The 17012-nt window shown below is 36.1% G+C and overlaps 2 protein-coding genes across 3 annotated transcripts; one reads left to right on the forward strand and one right to left on the reverse strand.

Annotated features, from left to right (window-relative positions):
* Window positions 1-100: 100 nt before the first annotated feature.
* On the reverse strand, window positions 101-4793 carry LOC121326487 (toll-like receptor 2 type-2). Of its 2 annotated transcripts, XM_041269767.1 has the most exons (3): window positions 4698-4793; window positions 3387-4035; window positions 1965-2049 (listed from the first exon to the last, which is right to left on the reverse strand). In XM_041269767.1, exons 2-3 carry the CDS (start codon window positions 4017-4019, stop codon window positions 2047-2049), a joined length of 636 nt encoding a protein of 211 aa, XP_041125701.1. In that variant the 5' UTR covers window positions 4020-4035; window positions 4698-4793; the 3' UTR covers window positions 1965-2046. The 2 variants fall into 2 exon arrangements, with proteins under 2 accessions (XP_041125702.1, XP_041125701.1); XM_041269768.1 differs by lacking the exon at window positions 4698-4793 and having other exon boundaries at window positions 101-2049; window positions 3387-3500.
* Window positions 4794-9406: 4613 nt separating this feature from the next.
* LOC121326370 (neutrophil cytosol factor 2-like) lies at window positions 9407-16338 on the forward strand. The gene is made up of 15 exons (XM_041269626.1): window positions 9407-9674; window positions 10800-10882; window positions 11466-11574; window positions 12451-12585; window positions 12750-12857; window positions 13064-13123; window positions 13464-13507; window positions 13968-14109; window positions 14217-14282; window positions 14504-14567; window positions 14680-14732; window positions 14989-15140; window positions 15285-15396; window positions 15510-15627; window positions 15909-16338. The coding sequence occupies exons 1-15, from the start codon at window positions 9501-9503 to the stop codon at window positions 15986-15988; spliced, it is 1500 nt and encodes a 499-aa protein (XP_041125560.1). The 5' UTR covers window positions 9407-9500; the 3' UTR covers window positions 15989-16338.
* The last annotated feature ends 674 nt before the right edge of the window (window positions 16339-17012 follow it).

Here is a 17012-nt window from a genome sequence, read left to right on the forward strand (position 1 = left end):
TTTACACACAAAAGTAAACTATTAGTACATTCAGTTAGTGACACACATTTTGTGTAATTTCTAAATAAGCAACATGTTTTACAGTATTTATTTATTTATGTATTACATTTATGTAGCACATTTCATACAAAGTATCACAAAGCACTGTACAGTACATTTTTTAAAAAAAGAAAGAAAAAGCACAATACAATACCTTTGTATAAAAGTCCCCAGGCATACACAACTGCTACATATTAAATAGCATATTTGAAAAGCAGTATATATATATAAAAAAAATAATGTTAAAAATGCAAAAATTTAAAAGTTACATTTAAACCCACTAAGATAAGAAAGCCATTTTACTTAAAAACTGTAACAGTCGCTGCTTCCCTGACAAAAGAAGGGGCATTCCATACATGAAAAGGCCTTCCTCCCGTGTTAATTTTGTTGAGCCTAGCAATAACCAGTAGCCCTGCATCCTGTGATCTAGGAGTGAGATTTGAATGGTACAGGGCCAGTAACTCCAGCTAATAACTAGGTGCTAATCCATTTAGGGCTTTATAGGTTAACATCAGAATCTTAATCTATTCTATACTGCACAGGGATCCAGTGCAAGGAAGCTAAAACAGGGGTAATATGTTCACTTTTCCTGGTTTTAGTCAGAATTCTACAGCTTCTGAACAAGCTATAAGCAAAACAGGACACCTTTTGGGATACCAGAAAAAAATGCATTGCAATAATCAAGTCTAGATGAAACAAAGGCATGCATTAGTCTCTCGGCATCAAATACAGATATAATTGGTCTATATGGCTATACTTCTCAAATGGTAAAAATATTTCTAACTTCCCTAATAAAAGTTTCAAATGATAGATCAGGATCAAAGTTGGTAATCTAAGAATGGTAATTGGCCTATAGTTATTCAGTACTTTAGGGACCAAATTGTGTTTTTTAACCATAGGCTTTACCACAGCTACCTTAAGAGCTGAGGAAAGTATACCAGAGGAAAGTGAACCATCTATAATTTTTAAGATGTGGGTATTAATAGCACCGGAAACATCTCTTAAAAGTTTGTAGGAATAGGATCAAGAGAGCATGTGCTATCTCTCATATGCTGAACTAGCGCTGTCAGTTCTTGTAAATGAATCAAAGAAAAAGCCTGTACAAGCCTTAACAGTTTTAACTGGTAATATTGTGCTAGAATCCTTTTTAATAGAATCTGATTTCTGGTGTCCAGTTTTTTTTTTTTTTTTTTAAGTTTAAAAAGTCATTGCAGCTAATGTAAAGGGTGGGACTATTAAGTGGGGGTTAATTCATTTGTCTAGGGTAGCAAAAAGAAAATTAGGGTTATTTTTACTTGATTCAATTAAATTAAAATAATAATATGATCTAGCCAACACCAGATGGCCCTTCCATGCAATGTAATGAGCATACAATTTATACTTCCTTCAATTTATATGCCCTCCTCATATTTCAGTTTACGAGTTATATCATTAAAACCAATGTGAGTTTTTTTTCAAAGCCTTGAACTGTACGTCAGGTGCAAGACAGTATAAACAATGATCTGCTTCTCTGGAAGCCAACGTGAGAATGGTTTGGTCTCAATTTATTAGAATGCCCAACACTTTCCAGTGGAGCCCTATTGGCTTGGTGCTTTGACTTCCTGGTTCAGCACTGCCTTCAGTCTCTTCCAAAACATGGACTGTCGGGCCTCATCATGTGGCCACTCCAGGTAGGTGTTCTTATTCATCAGTTTTCTTAGTTTACAAAAGCGGTCTGGAATGGAGTTGGTGGGGATGGGCTCCAGCAGCAGCAGAATAAGTGAGTCCTTCTTCTCATCAAATACCTGGTGGTGTGCAAAAAAGAATTCATAGTGGCACCACTCACTGCTCACAAAATGGTTTGAGAGAACAAAAATGGTCTTGTAGCTTTTTGAGATGCATTCAATGATGTTGGTGATTATAGGCTTCCCAGGCTTGAAGTCTCGCTCGTGGATGCAAACATAGTATGGGGGGTCACTTTCTTCCAGCTGCTTTAGAAGATTAGTCTTGACCCACGTGGAGTCATGTTCACTATAGGAAAGGAAAGCATGATAATTCAAATTCTTTTCCACAAGGTCAATATCTGGACTTTTTTTGGCCCCAATCCAAAGCCATACAGTTCTTAAGTACCAGGGAACATTATATTTTATACAAAGCAAAATGCACAAGGCCACAACTACAGCAATACAGGCAAGAGTTATGCCAGCAATAATGCCTGGATTGCACTGTGCCAAAGACAAAGTTACAGAACCAAGTGATGTTCCTTTAAGACTCGGTGGGACCTGACACTGGTAATTTTCAGGCCAACCTATAATTTTGGGCACTGTGTTTTCAAAATATTTGGAGACATCTTGTATATCACAGTAACACTCAAAAGGATTATTGCTAAGTTTCAGTTCACTAAGGTTGAAAGCTTTCAGGATACCCGTGTTTACTTTAGTTATTTTGTTCTGATCGACATGCAAGATTCTCAAAGCAGGCAAAGGAGACAGTTCTGCTAGGGTGAATATACTATTTCGAGAGAGGTACATCTCTTTTAGGTTTCTCATCTTTTCAATATTTGCAACCACAGTGATGTTGTTGATGCTTAAATCCAGAACCTCCAAAGAGGCAGGGAGGCAGTCAAAGACATTGCTCAGGAGGGAATTACCTTTTAAGTTCAAACATTTAAGGCTTTCTGTCCAAAGGCATGCTTCATTGGACTGGAAGACCAAACTGTTGTAATCAGCCGACAAGTGCGTCAGCTGTTTCATATGGGATGTCATTAAACCAAGTTTAGGTAGGTTTACAAATTTATTGTTATCAACCACTAATGACCGCAAAGAAGGCAATGGCTTGTGGCACCCTGGAAACAGTGAATATTCTTGAACCAAATTGGAGGCCACATTGAAAAACTCTAACACTTCCATACTATCTGATATTATACATGGGATGTAAAACAGATTAGCATTAACTATAGATACTTTGATAAGTGGCCTAAATAAGTTCACCATATATTCGAGGGAGTAAAACTTGTAAAAGTTTGGGTTATATATGTTTTTTACAAAGAACCTTTTCAGACGTGCTTGTTGAAATGGCTCAATTTGTACATGCCACTCTCCGATAGTGTCAACAAGAATATTATCAAAGGATAGTTCTTCAATCTCTGACTTGACAGTAGCATTTAATAAAGAGACAATGTTGTTATCACTCATAGAAATGTTTTCAAGAGCAAGGGACTCCACTTGTGAGTGTACCAAGGCAGAGAATAAAGAGACAAACGTCCCACTTTTGACAAGATCAAGGCTCATGATCTTTAATGTTTTAGTGGAGTTTCTAATGTCTTCAAACAAAGATTTGAGCAGCAATAAATTCTGCCACATGTTTACCTCCAGAGTGATCTTCTCGAGTCCATCGAGGGGTTTCAAAGCGTGCTCGTATTCACTGAAGTCTCCTGTAATAAGATGGAATTCCTTAAGAGGGAGGCCGACAAGTTCTCGGAAGCTGTTCTCTCTTAAGGAAGAAATCTGAGGATTGCCAAGCTTCAGGGTCTGGAGGTTTTGAAGGCTGCTAAACTGAGGTCCTAAGATAATGTCTGTGTCAACGTTGTTGGCGATATCCAGGTGATTCAGAGCTGCCATGTTTCTAAATGGCAAGGTGGAAATCTCATGCAGCCTGTTGTTTGAAATGTCCAGATACTCCAGCTCTAGGTTGTCTTGAAAAGCCTCAGGATCTACAGCACTGATTTGGTTAAACTGTAGGTAGAGTTTCCTTAATCCTCTGACACCTGAGAAATCCCGTTGAAGTATTGTTTCTATGCTGTTGTGAGACAAGTCCATGGTCATTGTGTCTGATGGAAATGCACAAGGAGTGGTGGGGTAATTCTGTGCAGAGCAGTTAACAACATGTTCTGTCTCTGCAGGCACACACTGTGTACAGAAGATGAAATAGAGTCCCAAAACTACAATACTGTGGGCTTGGAGCTTACTGGTGGACTTTGTCACTTTCAGTAAGTAATTCATGATTTTGTTGAGTGTACTGTGAAAAAATATAGAATGATTATTAAAAAGAGGGTAGAATAGGTGATGTAAATAGAATAGGATCCACAAATAACTTTTTTTTTTTTTTAATACACTGACAGTAGTCTCCAGTCTCCAAACATTCTGTTTATCATTGTACATTTTTAACTGAAATTATTTTTGGTTAATTCATTGTGTCCACATGTTATTGGATGGTTAAAATGCACTTTAAATACATTTAATAATACTCACAACAAACTGGTTTACAATGCTATCTTTTCTTGGCCCTTAATGGCATTCAATTCAGTTAAACAACAACTATGACAAATTATACTCAACAGTAAAAAGCCATAGTAATGGTTTCCCAAGAAAATCAATGAAAACTGTAATTTAGTTAGCAGTGAGCAACAGGTCGTTTTTTTTTTTTTCTTAGCAATATTGCACACTGGTAAAGATAGTAATATGTAAACTTGGATTATTCTTTATTATTTTTAAATAACATTTCCTGGAAAGGGTTCTTTTTTACATAATGCCATTCTGATTTACATGTATCACAAGTCTTTGTTAAATTATATATAGTACAGTGCTAAAACAACATTCAATTTAGTTCCCCACCATTTCAGTTTTTCTTCCATTACAACATTTAACTAACTAAAGTAGTTTCTGATCTATGTACTTTACCTGTTCTTGTGTCTTCAGTGGCAGCCTTTATTACAGAATGCTAAGATGACTAATTTTGTAGTAAGTGTATACTGTAGCCCCACCCAGACCTCGCACATTTAAAGGTATACCTGCTACTCTATATATAGCTATTTCTTGTTAAATTAATTTAAAATGTTATACTGTGTGTGCAATTTATATATTTATATACACACACACAGACAATTCATAGATAATCTTCATTATCATAATATTTTTTAATTAGAATTTTATGCAATTAAAACTAGGTTGAGAAGACTAACCAAAATATCTGCAAATATAAATAACAAACTGTTTTAAAAGTGGATTAGTCTACCATGATCACTGTGTTGCACTCTGTTTACAAAAATTTCCATTCTGAGGAGGCTGGAGTTGTTAGGGAATTAATTGTTCTAAAACTAATGATGAATAATTAAATTGTGTTTAGTTAATTTTAATTAAAGTCAGTATGCAGAAATTACTTTGTAACCTGCCTTGTACGTTGAATAAATATCCATGGTTATTGTACCACTACAGTATGGCAAAAAAAAAAAGTGTTCAGCTGACTAATTACTTGACTACATGAGTCTACATTCTGAGACAGCAAACCCATAAGAGACTGCGCTGCACCACCCAAGTCAAGCTGCCAGTTTGACATACTATTGCTCCATTCCCAGTCATTCTAATTTCAAAGTCGTGTTTGTGCAATAAAGGGTTAAAACATATGATTTCAAGTATGATACCCAGTACATCCACATTTTAATGTCCTTATTAATGTGATGGGTGTACCAGTCAAATTTCACAGCTTTGTTAATATATTTTGTGCTGAGGTGTGATAACAAAGAAAAGCAGGTTTTGGATCCTTGCCAGGGGTGTTTCATGTTTCAGATGAATAATTACTGCTTTTTTTGAGATGAGGAGGCTGGAACAATAGCAACTAATACAATCCCGGTATAACTCAATGGCCTGGAAGGTGTTATGAAACTCTGTTTTCCCATTTTTAACCTGTTAAGCCGGTAACAGGAAACTGTAAGCCTTTGTTTCAACACACTATGGGCCTGTCTAAAAAGGCTGTGTCACCTGATTAAGGGCAATTTCAGTTGTGCAAAAAAAACCAAAAAAAAAACCTAGAAGGTATTTTAAAAAATGTAACTCCAAAGTACAACCAAACAAAAAACTGAAAGAAGGAAAATATTGCTATGATGCAAAGTTTTAATCCCACAATCCACTTCCTCATTTGTATCATGCAGCATTTGTGTGACAAACATTTTCACTGGTATATTTTCCCACAGGTATTACAATGAGTTGTGTCAAACACTACAGCCAAATTATGTTTCATATATATTTATATATTTCATATCTTTTAATGCTGCCATAGTGTTTGTGAATAATAATGAAATAAAGCATTACATAGGGATAGAGAAGTGGATTTTTTACTTTTACATCCTGATGCAAAAATACATTTTCACATTAACATTCTTTATGAGAAACTTGTTTCAACTTGGGTCTGATGTAATCTAACCTAGTAAATGTCACTTTTTATGGGACAGGCTCAAATTGGCTTGAACATGGGCCAGCTGATTCAGCGGCTGATTGAAGTCTTTTGAAAAGTCTAATGCTTGCATACCTCCCTGTCTTAAGGTAAGTCAAACGACAAAACAATATGCAATGGAATTAACAACAATTAACAATTGAAGGAGAAGAAAAGATTGTAATTGCCTGCCTTAGGGTTACCTGTAAGCAAATTAAATACCTGGTCATAGCCACAACACAGAACCCATTTACTGAGAAGTAAGGTAAAGAGGACACTAGCTTGTTAAAAGCGTCCTAACACGTACTCGCAGAGTCCAGTCCTGGACTGGTACTAATTGGTGGTTGAAGGCCGTATTTCACACTTCCTGTTGCTTGTGTTCGCCTTCCAAGATTAGTCCAAGAACTGGAGATTGATTAAGTTTCACTTCATCCTCTAGAAACGCGAAACCAAAAAAAAAAAAACTTTAGTTTATGCTCCAATCTGAGCTTTCCACTATTGTGATATCCAATCCTGCGATGGAACTGGAAGTTCCGCGGGGCGGGGGGTTTCCCACCAAAAATTAGTGTCAATGGAAACAGACATTACAGGTGCATGCCCCCTAGTGGTAATTTTTCAGCTCACTTCAGCTTTTAGACACAGACCCAGTGGGTGAAAAGGGAGATTTTTGCTGGAATAGTTACAAAGCATGGTAAACAATGATAAAACAGATACAACACTAAAGAATGCTAGAGAACGCACAAAAATGTAGATGTAGATTTTTTATAAGATGGTTATAAGCTCCAGACTCCTTTACAAGCGTGTTAATTATAAACTCCCTCAGAGACACACACGAGAACCTGTGTATCTCAGGACACAAAGAGGAAGTTACTGTACTGTTCATATTGGCACATGTTGGCCTCCAGGGCCTTTATAATCCTCCACAAATGTTCTTACAGAAATCTTTAACCGTAAAAAAAACAAAAAACAACTGGGTAACAGAAATAGCACATTGAAATTCAGCACTATCAACCTGTTTTGATATCAGTTTAATACAGTGCTCACACTTTAGAAGGCTTCCCGTTATACTGCAGAACAGGTTATAATGCCATTACGCTAACACTAGTATCCTCGTTATAAGGTGTCAGGAATGTGGCAAAAGTAAAAAAGCTAATTTAAATAAATAAATTAAATAATAATAATAATAATAATAATTACAAAGTCATATAACAATTTGTATTACTTTAGTAGTGAGTACTAATGATATTGCCAAGAACAACTGTTGTCATTTTAATGGGACTGTTTCCTGACCAGAATAGGAATTCCTGGAGATAAAATACAACACCAGTGGCAATATGCATGCCAATACATAACACAGCAGTGGCAATTGAAGATATTTCCGGTCAGATCTTACAGAATGTTATCATGAATTACCAAGAGATCCGTGTTTACCTATATTTCTTTTCTTCTACTCCTGCAATGCTTGCTAAGATTCTGAGCAGTTGATTTTCTCTGCACACTTCTGTTTTCACTCTGCTTCTATGGGACTACTCAGACATCTGACACAATGGCTATTCAGGGTTACAGCACAATAACTGCCACAGCCTCATACTGCTTTAGTTCTCTTGGTGCTGTTAAGACTTATTTTATGAAAACAGTATGTTCAGAAATGTAACATTTTTATGGATTCCTTAAACTTGTAATCTTCATTAAAACATCTGTTATTCTTAATGTAAAGAGCCTTTAGGATGGAGTGCCATAGATATATGGATAGATACGATGTTACCCTGAGGAATTAGAGACTCGGGAGACAGAAGCTGCAGTGAAGCGCTGTTGCGCACTTTATTAAAACATAAAACAAATGCACACGGCACGAAGGCCAAAACAAATGTTCAAACAAAATAAAGGCTGTGCATTCATCTTCACTATGAAGTTTCAATACTCACTCACGCAAAGGCTTTCTGTCTCCTTTTATACATGTGGCCACTCACCAGTCACCACCGATTACCTAAGTGGGAAACGGCCACACCTGTGATTGCTGACAGGGACAGACTTAACCAGTGGCATAGCAATAGCAGGTGCAGCTGCGCTCAGGTTGGCGCACTCAGTGGGCACCGGAGGGGTTCAAAAGTTTTTGTTTATTTATTTATTTAACAATGGCAATGTCCTTCGCATTTATATTTGAATATGTTACACATTTGTATCAATGTAGCTGCCAGTAATTCAGATTGTATCCTCCCTCATTTCAACAGGTATCGCTATTGTTTTAATTATCCAAATTTTTTTCCCCGCGGAGGCTGGGGATGGCATGTCTTCATGGAAGGTATTGCAGTACTATTCAGCAGACATTTGCAATTATATTCTGTGTGCACGATTCATCCTGTAGTTTATGCTGTGGGCACCAAAATAAACTACAGCAAATCAACATGCCTGTATTTCTGATTTAAAAGAATAATAATAATAATAATAATAATAATAATGGTTTCCTATGTGAGAATTTCTGCAACTGTGTGCAGAATGTTGAATTCTGTAATAAATTCTGTGATTGCAGAATTGGGGAATCCTGATAGGGTTAGTGATTAAACCTGTTTACGATTAAAAAACAGTGTAGTGTTGGATGCAAAGATGTACGCAAAATAAAATAAAGTAGGTGAGTAGAAAACTTTCTTATTATGTATCGTTTCATACATGCTAACATTGACAATTAAATACAGTTCAATATTGAACACTTGATTTGGTATGTTTGATTTTTATAAATAAGGGTTAAATTAACATTTGGAGAGGGGGCCTATCTTCCTCCGCCACTGGATTTAACCCCATCTCTGCCTATCTTACGTTCCCACACAAACGCTTCACACAGGCAGGGTTTCTGACCTGCCACAAGATAGCATTGATTTTTGCTACTAACTGATAAGAAGTCAAAGCTATGCAAAGACAATGACAAATGCAAAAGGTTTAATAGTAAGGCAACGGAATACTGAAGAACCTTTCACCTACTTTGGATCATTCTCAAAACATCACATTCGCAGCATTATACTGTAATGATTGCAATTAATCAGAATGAAACATTTCTACCAGACTTACTGCAGTTCAAAGTTAGTCTCAACTGATCTTGTATGGCTTTCCTGTATGCTAAACCTGAGCAGAATGACACTTCCTGAAACCCTTGCCTCACAGGACCTGTAAATGTAGTAACAGAATGATTGAGGAAGTTGTCGTTCACTGCAGCATAGCCTCACTCTACTAATAGCAAGGTGTCCTGAAGCAGACCACATCCACAGCCTGGATTCAGAACCATGTCGCTGGTAGAGACCATCAGGCAATGGGATGAAGGGGTGGTTGCGGCAGACAAGAAGGACTGGCCAGCAGCCCTCCAACTTTTCTGTGATATACAGGAACCCAACTCCAAAATTTACTTTAACATTGGCTGCCTCTGCTTGATAAATGGAGACCTAAATGCGACTGAAAAGGTGAGTATTCTTAATTTTTTTTACTATATACGAGTCTCTTTACTGTGAATTATTTACCAAAACCAAGCAAGCATATTAATTATAACCAGAAACTGTTACTTCTCAGTGTAAAGTGAAAGAGTATACATTTCAGTGGAGTAACAGAAAATGCAAGTCATTATAAAAAGGGAAGTGAACCTGCAATTCTAAACAAAGACTTTTAATTAGACCCAAAACCTAATAGGAGGGTTATTTGACCCAACTCTAGTTTCCAATTAACTTAAATGCTATTTTTTCTTTTCATTTTTTCTATATTATTTTAAACAGAACCTTTGAGATGTTTATTTTTTTTAGAACAGGCCATGTATACAAATAAGATGTTTCATTCTGGAAGAATGACTTGGGTATATATATATATATATATATATATATATATATATATATATATATATATATTATATCTATATATCATATTATATATAATAGATATATAGATACAAGGCAGAGCCCAATTTTCTCTGTCAGTATTGCAATAGCATCTCACTGGTAAAGACATTCCAAAATGAGGAGCTCCCAAGTTGGCAGTCAAAGAAGTTTTCTCACAGCTCCTGGATTAAAAGAGCATCAGAGTAAAACCTTTGCAAATAATAACATTTAATCAATTTAAGGCTGTTTAAATTAGTTTGAAATTGCTTCGGGTCAATATGACACAAAACATAGCAGATGTACTTAAATTCTAAACATAATAGGAGGGTTAAGAAACTAAGGTTTCATGTAAACACAGGTTCTTTCTAAATTTATGCTTGCATGAATACCACAAGGATGATTACACATAGATATGCAGTTAAAAAGCAGTCACTGTGAATGTTTTTGCAAAACTGGTCCAGCAGAAAAATAGCTTCATTTCAAAAATAGCTGCATTTCTGGACAGAGCATTACAGTTTTTAGTTTTTTCATGGTGTAATTTGTTAAATTCTGTGCTTCTTACCAGTTTTTACCGACTCATTTCTATTATTCACTGTCCTAGAAAATGGGCTCCTGATGTGGAAGTGTCTTGCAGGGAGGCATGGAATTGTTTTTATCACTGTGGACAGGTGTCAAGGCTTTGCGTTCTCTCAAATCACTACTGCTTTTCATTTTTTACAGGCCTTTGACAACAGTATATGCAAGGATGAACATTTAGCTGTTGCCTTTTTCCAGAGGGGCATAACGTTTTACAAAAAACAGAAGTAAGTCTGTCAGATTTGTATTTCAGTTAAAAATAAAAACACAACCTAAAGGGATTTCAAATGGATTTATATATATAAATCAATATATAAATTCAACTGTTTACGTAAGGTGTGTGGTGTTTACATTTTCTTTTTACATTGACACCTCAGGACTACATTTCCCATCATTCTCCTGCTCACAGGTATCTCGGTTACATATGTGAGCAGGAGGATGATGGGAAATGTAGTTGAGGTCCATGCAGGTACATGGGAAGCCATCTTGAGGCAGGGAACGCAATTTAAAAGTTTTTAAAAAAGTGGTCAAAATATATTTAAAAAATAATTAAAACAATACACACACTTTACATAAACAGTTGTAGCAACACTTGGGAACATGTAACAATAAAATATAAAAGTCCTTATGTACCTTTTAAGTGTATCTGCTGAATGCTGCTCTGTTCGTTCTATACTTGACCCACTTGCTACAAGATTGCAGACGATTTGTAAAGTACAGTAATGGTTTGTTTCCATTTTATTAGCATGACATTGGCAGTACATTCCCCGTCTCTTTCATGACAAAGGTTATTATTTACATCTGATGCAGATACGAGGAAGCACTAAGGGATTTTCAGAAAACCTTCCAGGAACTTCGGGGGAACCAGCTGATAGACTACAAGTTGCTTGGTCTGTGGTACAAACTGTATGCCTGTGAGGTACGTCTAAAAATACCAGAAGATAAATGAAACATCTTTCCAAATTAAAATGTCAAGGTGCAAGAACATGCATTGGTATTTAACATCAGGTCATGGAAACGCTTTTTGTTCTTTTACATACTTGTTAACTCCTATTAGTCCCTTGACCACTATAACCTTAGCTACAGTTCTAATCTAATGAATGAGTCTATACCAATACTGTTGCTCAAGGACAAAGCTGTACAACAAAGATATTACCGGTTAACATAAAGCATGGGTTAAAGAACATAGACCTAGGAAATAGTAGAAATAACATGACTATCTTGTTAAATATATCTGTTTTAAACAATTATCATTAAAGAAAATGGGGGTCAGCCACAAGTAAATCCGGTAGCTAAAACTGACTAACAACTCAGCTGTTATTAACTCATTTATTAATCTGGCTTTTCCAGACACCATTATCTGCCTCTCAAAAGTACAAAAAAGAAAAAAAAAAAAAAAAAAACTACTGTGTTTTAAATGACTAAACCAAAATACAAAAAAGGGACAAAACAATGTGTACATCCAAATATGATCTTCAGGAGCTTAAACAAAAGTAAAGACTTTTAAACTGAGTATGTTGTTGTTAGTGCACCACTTTAATGACTTTTCTTCTGCGGCTCTCAGACTGCTGTAGTAAGTACATGGCCTTCCACAATAGCAGTTTGTATATCTCAAATAAACAAGACGTGTAGTCATAGGGCAAGGGCACCTATGCCTTACTTGTCTTTCTTTTTTATATTTACAGTTTTCACTCATTTTGACTGCAACTTTTGCCATAAAAAAAACAAAATCAAACACTCTATAAATAGCTATGTTCTCCAGTAATAAGAATATTCATTCTGGTTTTCCACCCAGGTCCTGCACAACGTGGCTCTGGCTCATGCACAGCTGAATGAATGGGAGAAGGCTGAGGAAAACCTGCTGAAGGCATTAAACCTGAAGACTGAGGCCAAGCACAGCCACATTGATCGGGCACTGGGATCCATTTTGGTAGGCATTCCCGCTTGGTTGACTCTGGAACATTCAAAGTCAGTTTTCATGCGCTCTAAATACATTTAAATTAGGTGTACCAAACAATGTGCCAAACACTTCAGCAGAAAGATGGAATAAACCAAGCTATACTTGTTTCTACAACTTCCTCTTGTTCTCTTTAGAAACACAAGCTGTTTGATCTGGTGGAACTGCCCATGGGTGAGCTGTTCAGACCAAACAAACACCACGTGGCTCAGCTGGAGAAGAAGGACTACCTGGGCAAAGCCAAGGTGAGGGACTTGACTGCAAATTCCTCTGTCCCTTGTGATGGGAATACTTTTATTTGTTGCTTTTTATTTTGTCTGATCCAGAATTACTTCTTGTAGTGAAATGATACTCACTTAGATACCACCACCCCCACCCCCCGGGATTTGATATTGTCTTGCTTGACCATACTGAAAACAACAAAACTTCATATTGCATTTTTTGCTCCTAGGTAGTTGCTTCAGTCGTCCATCAAGATGCATTCTCAGGATTTGCACCTCTTCAACCACAAGTAAGCTGTTTTGTGTATAGTTTGATCTTACTTTAAGTCATAGGCATTTGGCACACTAAAATGCTCAACTTTGAACCAGTTCACATTGCTTGATCAGAGCTTTAGACCCAGTGGAAACTCTGTGGATATGTTGCACAGGCTTCAGAAAGACATTAGTAAGATCAATTCCAATTTGAATGACTACACTGGAAAAAGGATTAACAAACAAAAAAGTCCCTATAGCTTATTTGTACTTCTTGCCTGAAATAAACGTATCTGAAATGTGCTTGTTTGCAGTGTTAATGTTCCTTATTATTATAAAAGATGTGCAGTAATTAGCATTTTGTTTTCTGACAAACAGGTTCAATCAGCCCCTCCCAGACCAAAAACACCAGAAAAACTAAGGTAACTAAACAGCAGCTCAGGGAGATTAAGATCTGGGGAAGACCCTAACCAGGGGAGGTAGTGGATAGCTTACCATTGTGTTCTTCAAACCAAACTGGACCAACAAGCCAATGCTGTGTGAGCGAGGTCAACAAGACAACTGTGCTCATATCCACTATAAAGGAATGCATTGGAAATCTGACTCTTTACAGCTGACACAAATTGATCCATTATTAAAGTAAGTTATCATGTGTTGTATTTTATGTAGATAGTTAAACTGTGAGTCACCGGGAAACAGTCAAATAAGGGAGGCTGCACTGCCCCCTAGTGTATTTTTTTTTTTTTTTTTTTAAATAAACCCTTAAAAAAAAAAAAAAAGCCTAAACGACAACCAAGATTATTCAGCTCAAAATGTGCAAAATTGAAAAATATAAATAAATGCTGAAAACTCACGACTTTAATCTGCTGCTGCGCTCTATAGAGCTCTGGAAGGGGAGCCCCATCGCGTATGTTATGAGTTCTTCCCTGAAACAGCAAAGGAGCTGTCTCTGCTGCCAGGAAACATTGTCTTTGTGCTGCAGAAAGGGGACGACAACTGGGCTACCGTGATCTTTAACGGGAAGGTAGGCACCTCCAGCAAAGCACTACAAAAATGTGAACTCATAAAAACATAGCTATTTAAAGGATTGTACAGCGCTAATGTTTTTTATTGTGTCTGTCCCCTCCTTAGAAAGGACTGGTTCCCTACAACTACCTGCAGCCTGTGGAAATGACACTAAGATCAAAGAAAGAACAGGTAAAGTGTTATTTGAGTTGGTTTGCATATTTCAACGTTTCAAAAACAGACAACAGATTATTAGCCAAACATTTTCTTTTTAAAATTCCAGATTAATTTTCATTTTTTTATCCTTCACTGGTTCAAGTAATTATTTAGAACCAGTTCTAAAAAAAGCTGCCAGTATCAGAAGTCAAATTAAACTATGAAACTGAAAAAGTTGTTACCCCTTTGTTGTGTAGGAAACTGATCAGATTGAAGATATCCCAGAACCACCACAAAATGAACCACCAGAAAGGCCAGCAGGTAATTTGTAATATTTATCATATGTATGGCATGTTTAGCTATTTAAAAACTGACATGGCAGTGGAACTAGGTTTGCATATATGTGAATAAACACTTATTGGTTCTCATTTAGTTATGGACACCTCAGTGCTAAATGCAAAGGACACTGAAGAATCAAGCGCCAAGGTATACTCTTACAATAATCAATAATCTTTTCAAATTCAGTCTGCAATTAAACCTTTTTTCAGGGGAGGGGGGGGGGGGGGGGGGGGGGGGAGGATTTGAAGCAGTTACGCAGAGTCTTACGTGAACAACTTAACTGTACACACGATAGACCATACTTATTTAGAGGGTAGTAGAAATATCAATTACATTTTACTTTTAAACCTTGGGGATGATGTTCCAATCCATAGAGAAATTGTATTGGACTTTTCTTTTGCAGGAGGGAGAACAAAAGGAATTAAAAACCTGCATGATTAAAGTGCATTTTACATATACAGTGACCATTCGAGTGAAGACAGGACTCTCATACACAGACCTCCTAGAACAGGTCTGCAAGAAACTGCAACATCCCCCCAGAGGAATAATTCTGAGGTAGGAGCTGCTTTTCACCTCTAGTTTGCTATTGATAGAGATATTACACACACCAGTAGTCCTGTTATTTAACACTAACCCAGACACAGCAAGAGCTGTAATTCTGTATAACAGCTTTTTTTTTCTTTTCCTTTTCTTAAACAGATACAAGAAAAACAGCAGCAGTGAAAAAACATGCCTAGATGAATCAGAAATGGAAATTGCATGGAGCCAAGCACAAAAGGGACGTATTACCCTTTGGTGCGAGTTAACAGAGGTAAGTACATGGGTAAATTGTAAACACTTGTCCCAAAAGTTTCTATATTAAATGTGTCGAAATAAATCACCATCTTCTATATCTACAGTATTATTAATATTTGTAATTTGCAGAACAAAGAAAATTTGTCAAAAGACCTCACCCAATTAGTTGCCCTTCATTGCTATAAGGCCACACAACCAGAGGATCTGGAGTTCCAAGCAGGGGACATTATCACTCTCCTGTCAAAAGGTATGGCTTTAGGCTGTTTTATCTTTTATTAATTGTATTAGATAGATTAAATAAAATCCTTCTTGGACCAAACAAAACTGAACACAAGTTTAGATATTTTTTACTTTTAAGACGTCAATGATTTTAAAAGGACAGGTCTGAATCACAAAAAGTGAGATTTACTGGTGTAATAAAACTCAACTACAAACCATTAAAGGTTTAAAATCTTACAATATTCATTTTAAGCTGTGCATCTAATAAAATAGAAACTGACAGATTTTTCAATGTACATTTTCCAACAGTAAATGAAGAATGGTTCGAAGGAGAGTGTAAAGGAGAAGTGGGCATCTTCCCAGTTGCATTTGTTGAATATATTAAATGAAGACGGAATAAGAAACTGCTCCTGCCACCCTCCAAAAGGACTGTTCTTTTGTATCTGTACACCACAAATTATATCTTTCTCCATATCCTATTACAGATATAAACGTATAATATTGTTATTGTGATTATTAACAATCAATGTATTATCTTTGGTGAAGCTTTGTGTATTCCATGTACGTCTTTAATACTAACTATTTAATGAGAAATAAATACATCACGTTAATCATTTTGTTCTCAAATGAAAAATAAAACATGTATTTGGTCCACTGTTACTCGTATACCATGTTGGAAGAATGAAAGTGAAAAACCATATTGTCCTTGTGAGTACACACAGAAAAAGGGCCAGGTTTTCCCCATGGCAATCCATTTCTATTACTAAAAAAAAAAAAAAAAAAAACAAAAAATCCAATAACGGGGGAGTTGAACGTACATGTATTAAATACACACACACATATATATATATATATTATATTATATATATATATATATACACATACATACACACACACACACACACACACACACACACACACACACATACCTCTGGAAAATTAAGAGACCACTGCAAAATTATCAGTTTCTCTGGTTTTACTATTTCTAGGTATGTGTTTGGGTAAAATTAACATTTTTGTTTTATTCTATAAACTACTGACAACATTAAATAAAAATATTGCCATTTAGAGCATTTAAATGACAAAGACTGGTGGAGAGCATGCCAAGACGCATGAAAGCTGTGATTGAAAATCAGGGTTATTCCGCCAAATATTGATTTCTGAACTCTTCCTAAGTTAAAACACTAGTATTGTGTTGTTTAAAAATGAATATGAACTTATTTTCTTTGCATTATTCGAGGTCTGACAACACTGCATCTTTTTTGTTATTTTAACCAGTTGTCATTTTCTGCAAATAAATGCTCTAAATGACAATATTTTTATTTGGAATTTGGGAGAAATGTTGTCAGTAGTTTATAGAATAAAACAAAAATGTTAATTTTACCCAAACGCATACCTATAAATAGTAAAACC

Source organism: Polyodon spathula, chromosome 14, assembly GCF_017654505.1.
Source record: "Polyodon spathula isolate WHYD16114869_AA chromosome 14, ASM1765450v1, whole genome shotgun sequence".
In the NCBI taxonomy this organism is placed as follows: Eukaryota; Metazoa; Chordata; class Actinopteri; order Acipenseriformes; family Polyodontidae; genus Polyodon; species Polyodon spathula.

Bases quoted from the DNA above. Each gene is read 5' to 3' on its own strand.
- LOC121326370 (XM_041269626.1), top strand. From the start codon at position 9,501: ATGTCGCTGGTAGAGACCATCAGGCAATGGGATGAAGGGGTGGTTGCG. The intron at 10,883-11,465 runs GTAAGTCTGTCA...CATCTGATGCAG, and splicing joins ACGTTTTACAAAAAACAGAA to ATACGAGGAAGCACTAAGGG. The intron at 13,124-13,463 runs GTAAGCTGTTTT...TCTGACAAACAG, and splicing joins TTGCACCTCTTCAACCACAA to GTTCAATCAGCCCCTCCCAG.
- LOC121326487 (XM_041269767.1), bottom strand. From the start codon at position 4,019: ATGAATTACTTACTGAAAGTGACAAAGTCCACCAGTAAGCTCCAAGCC.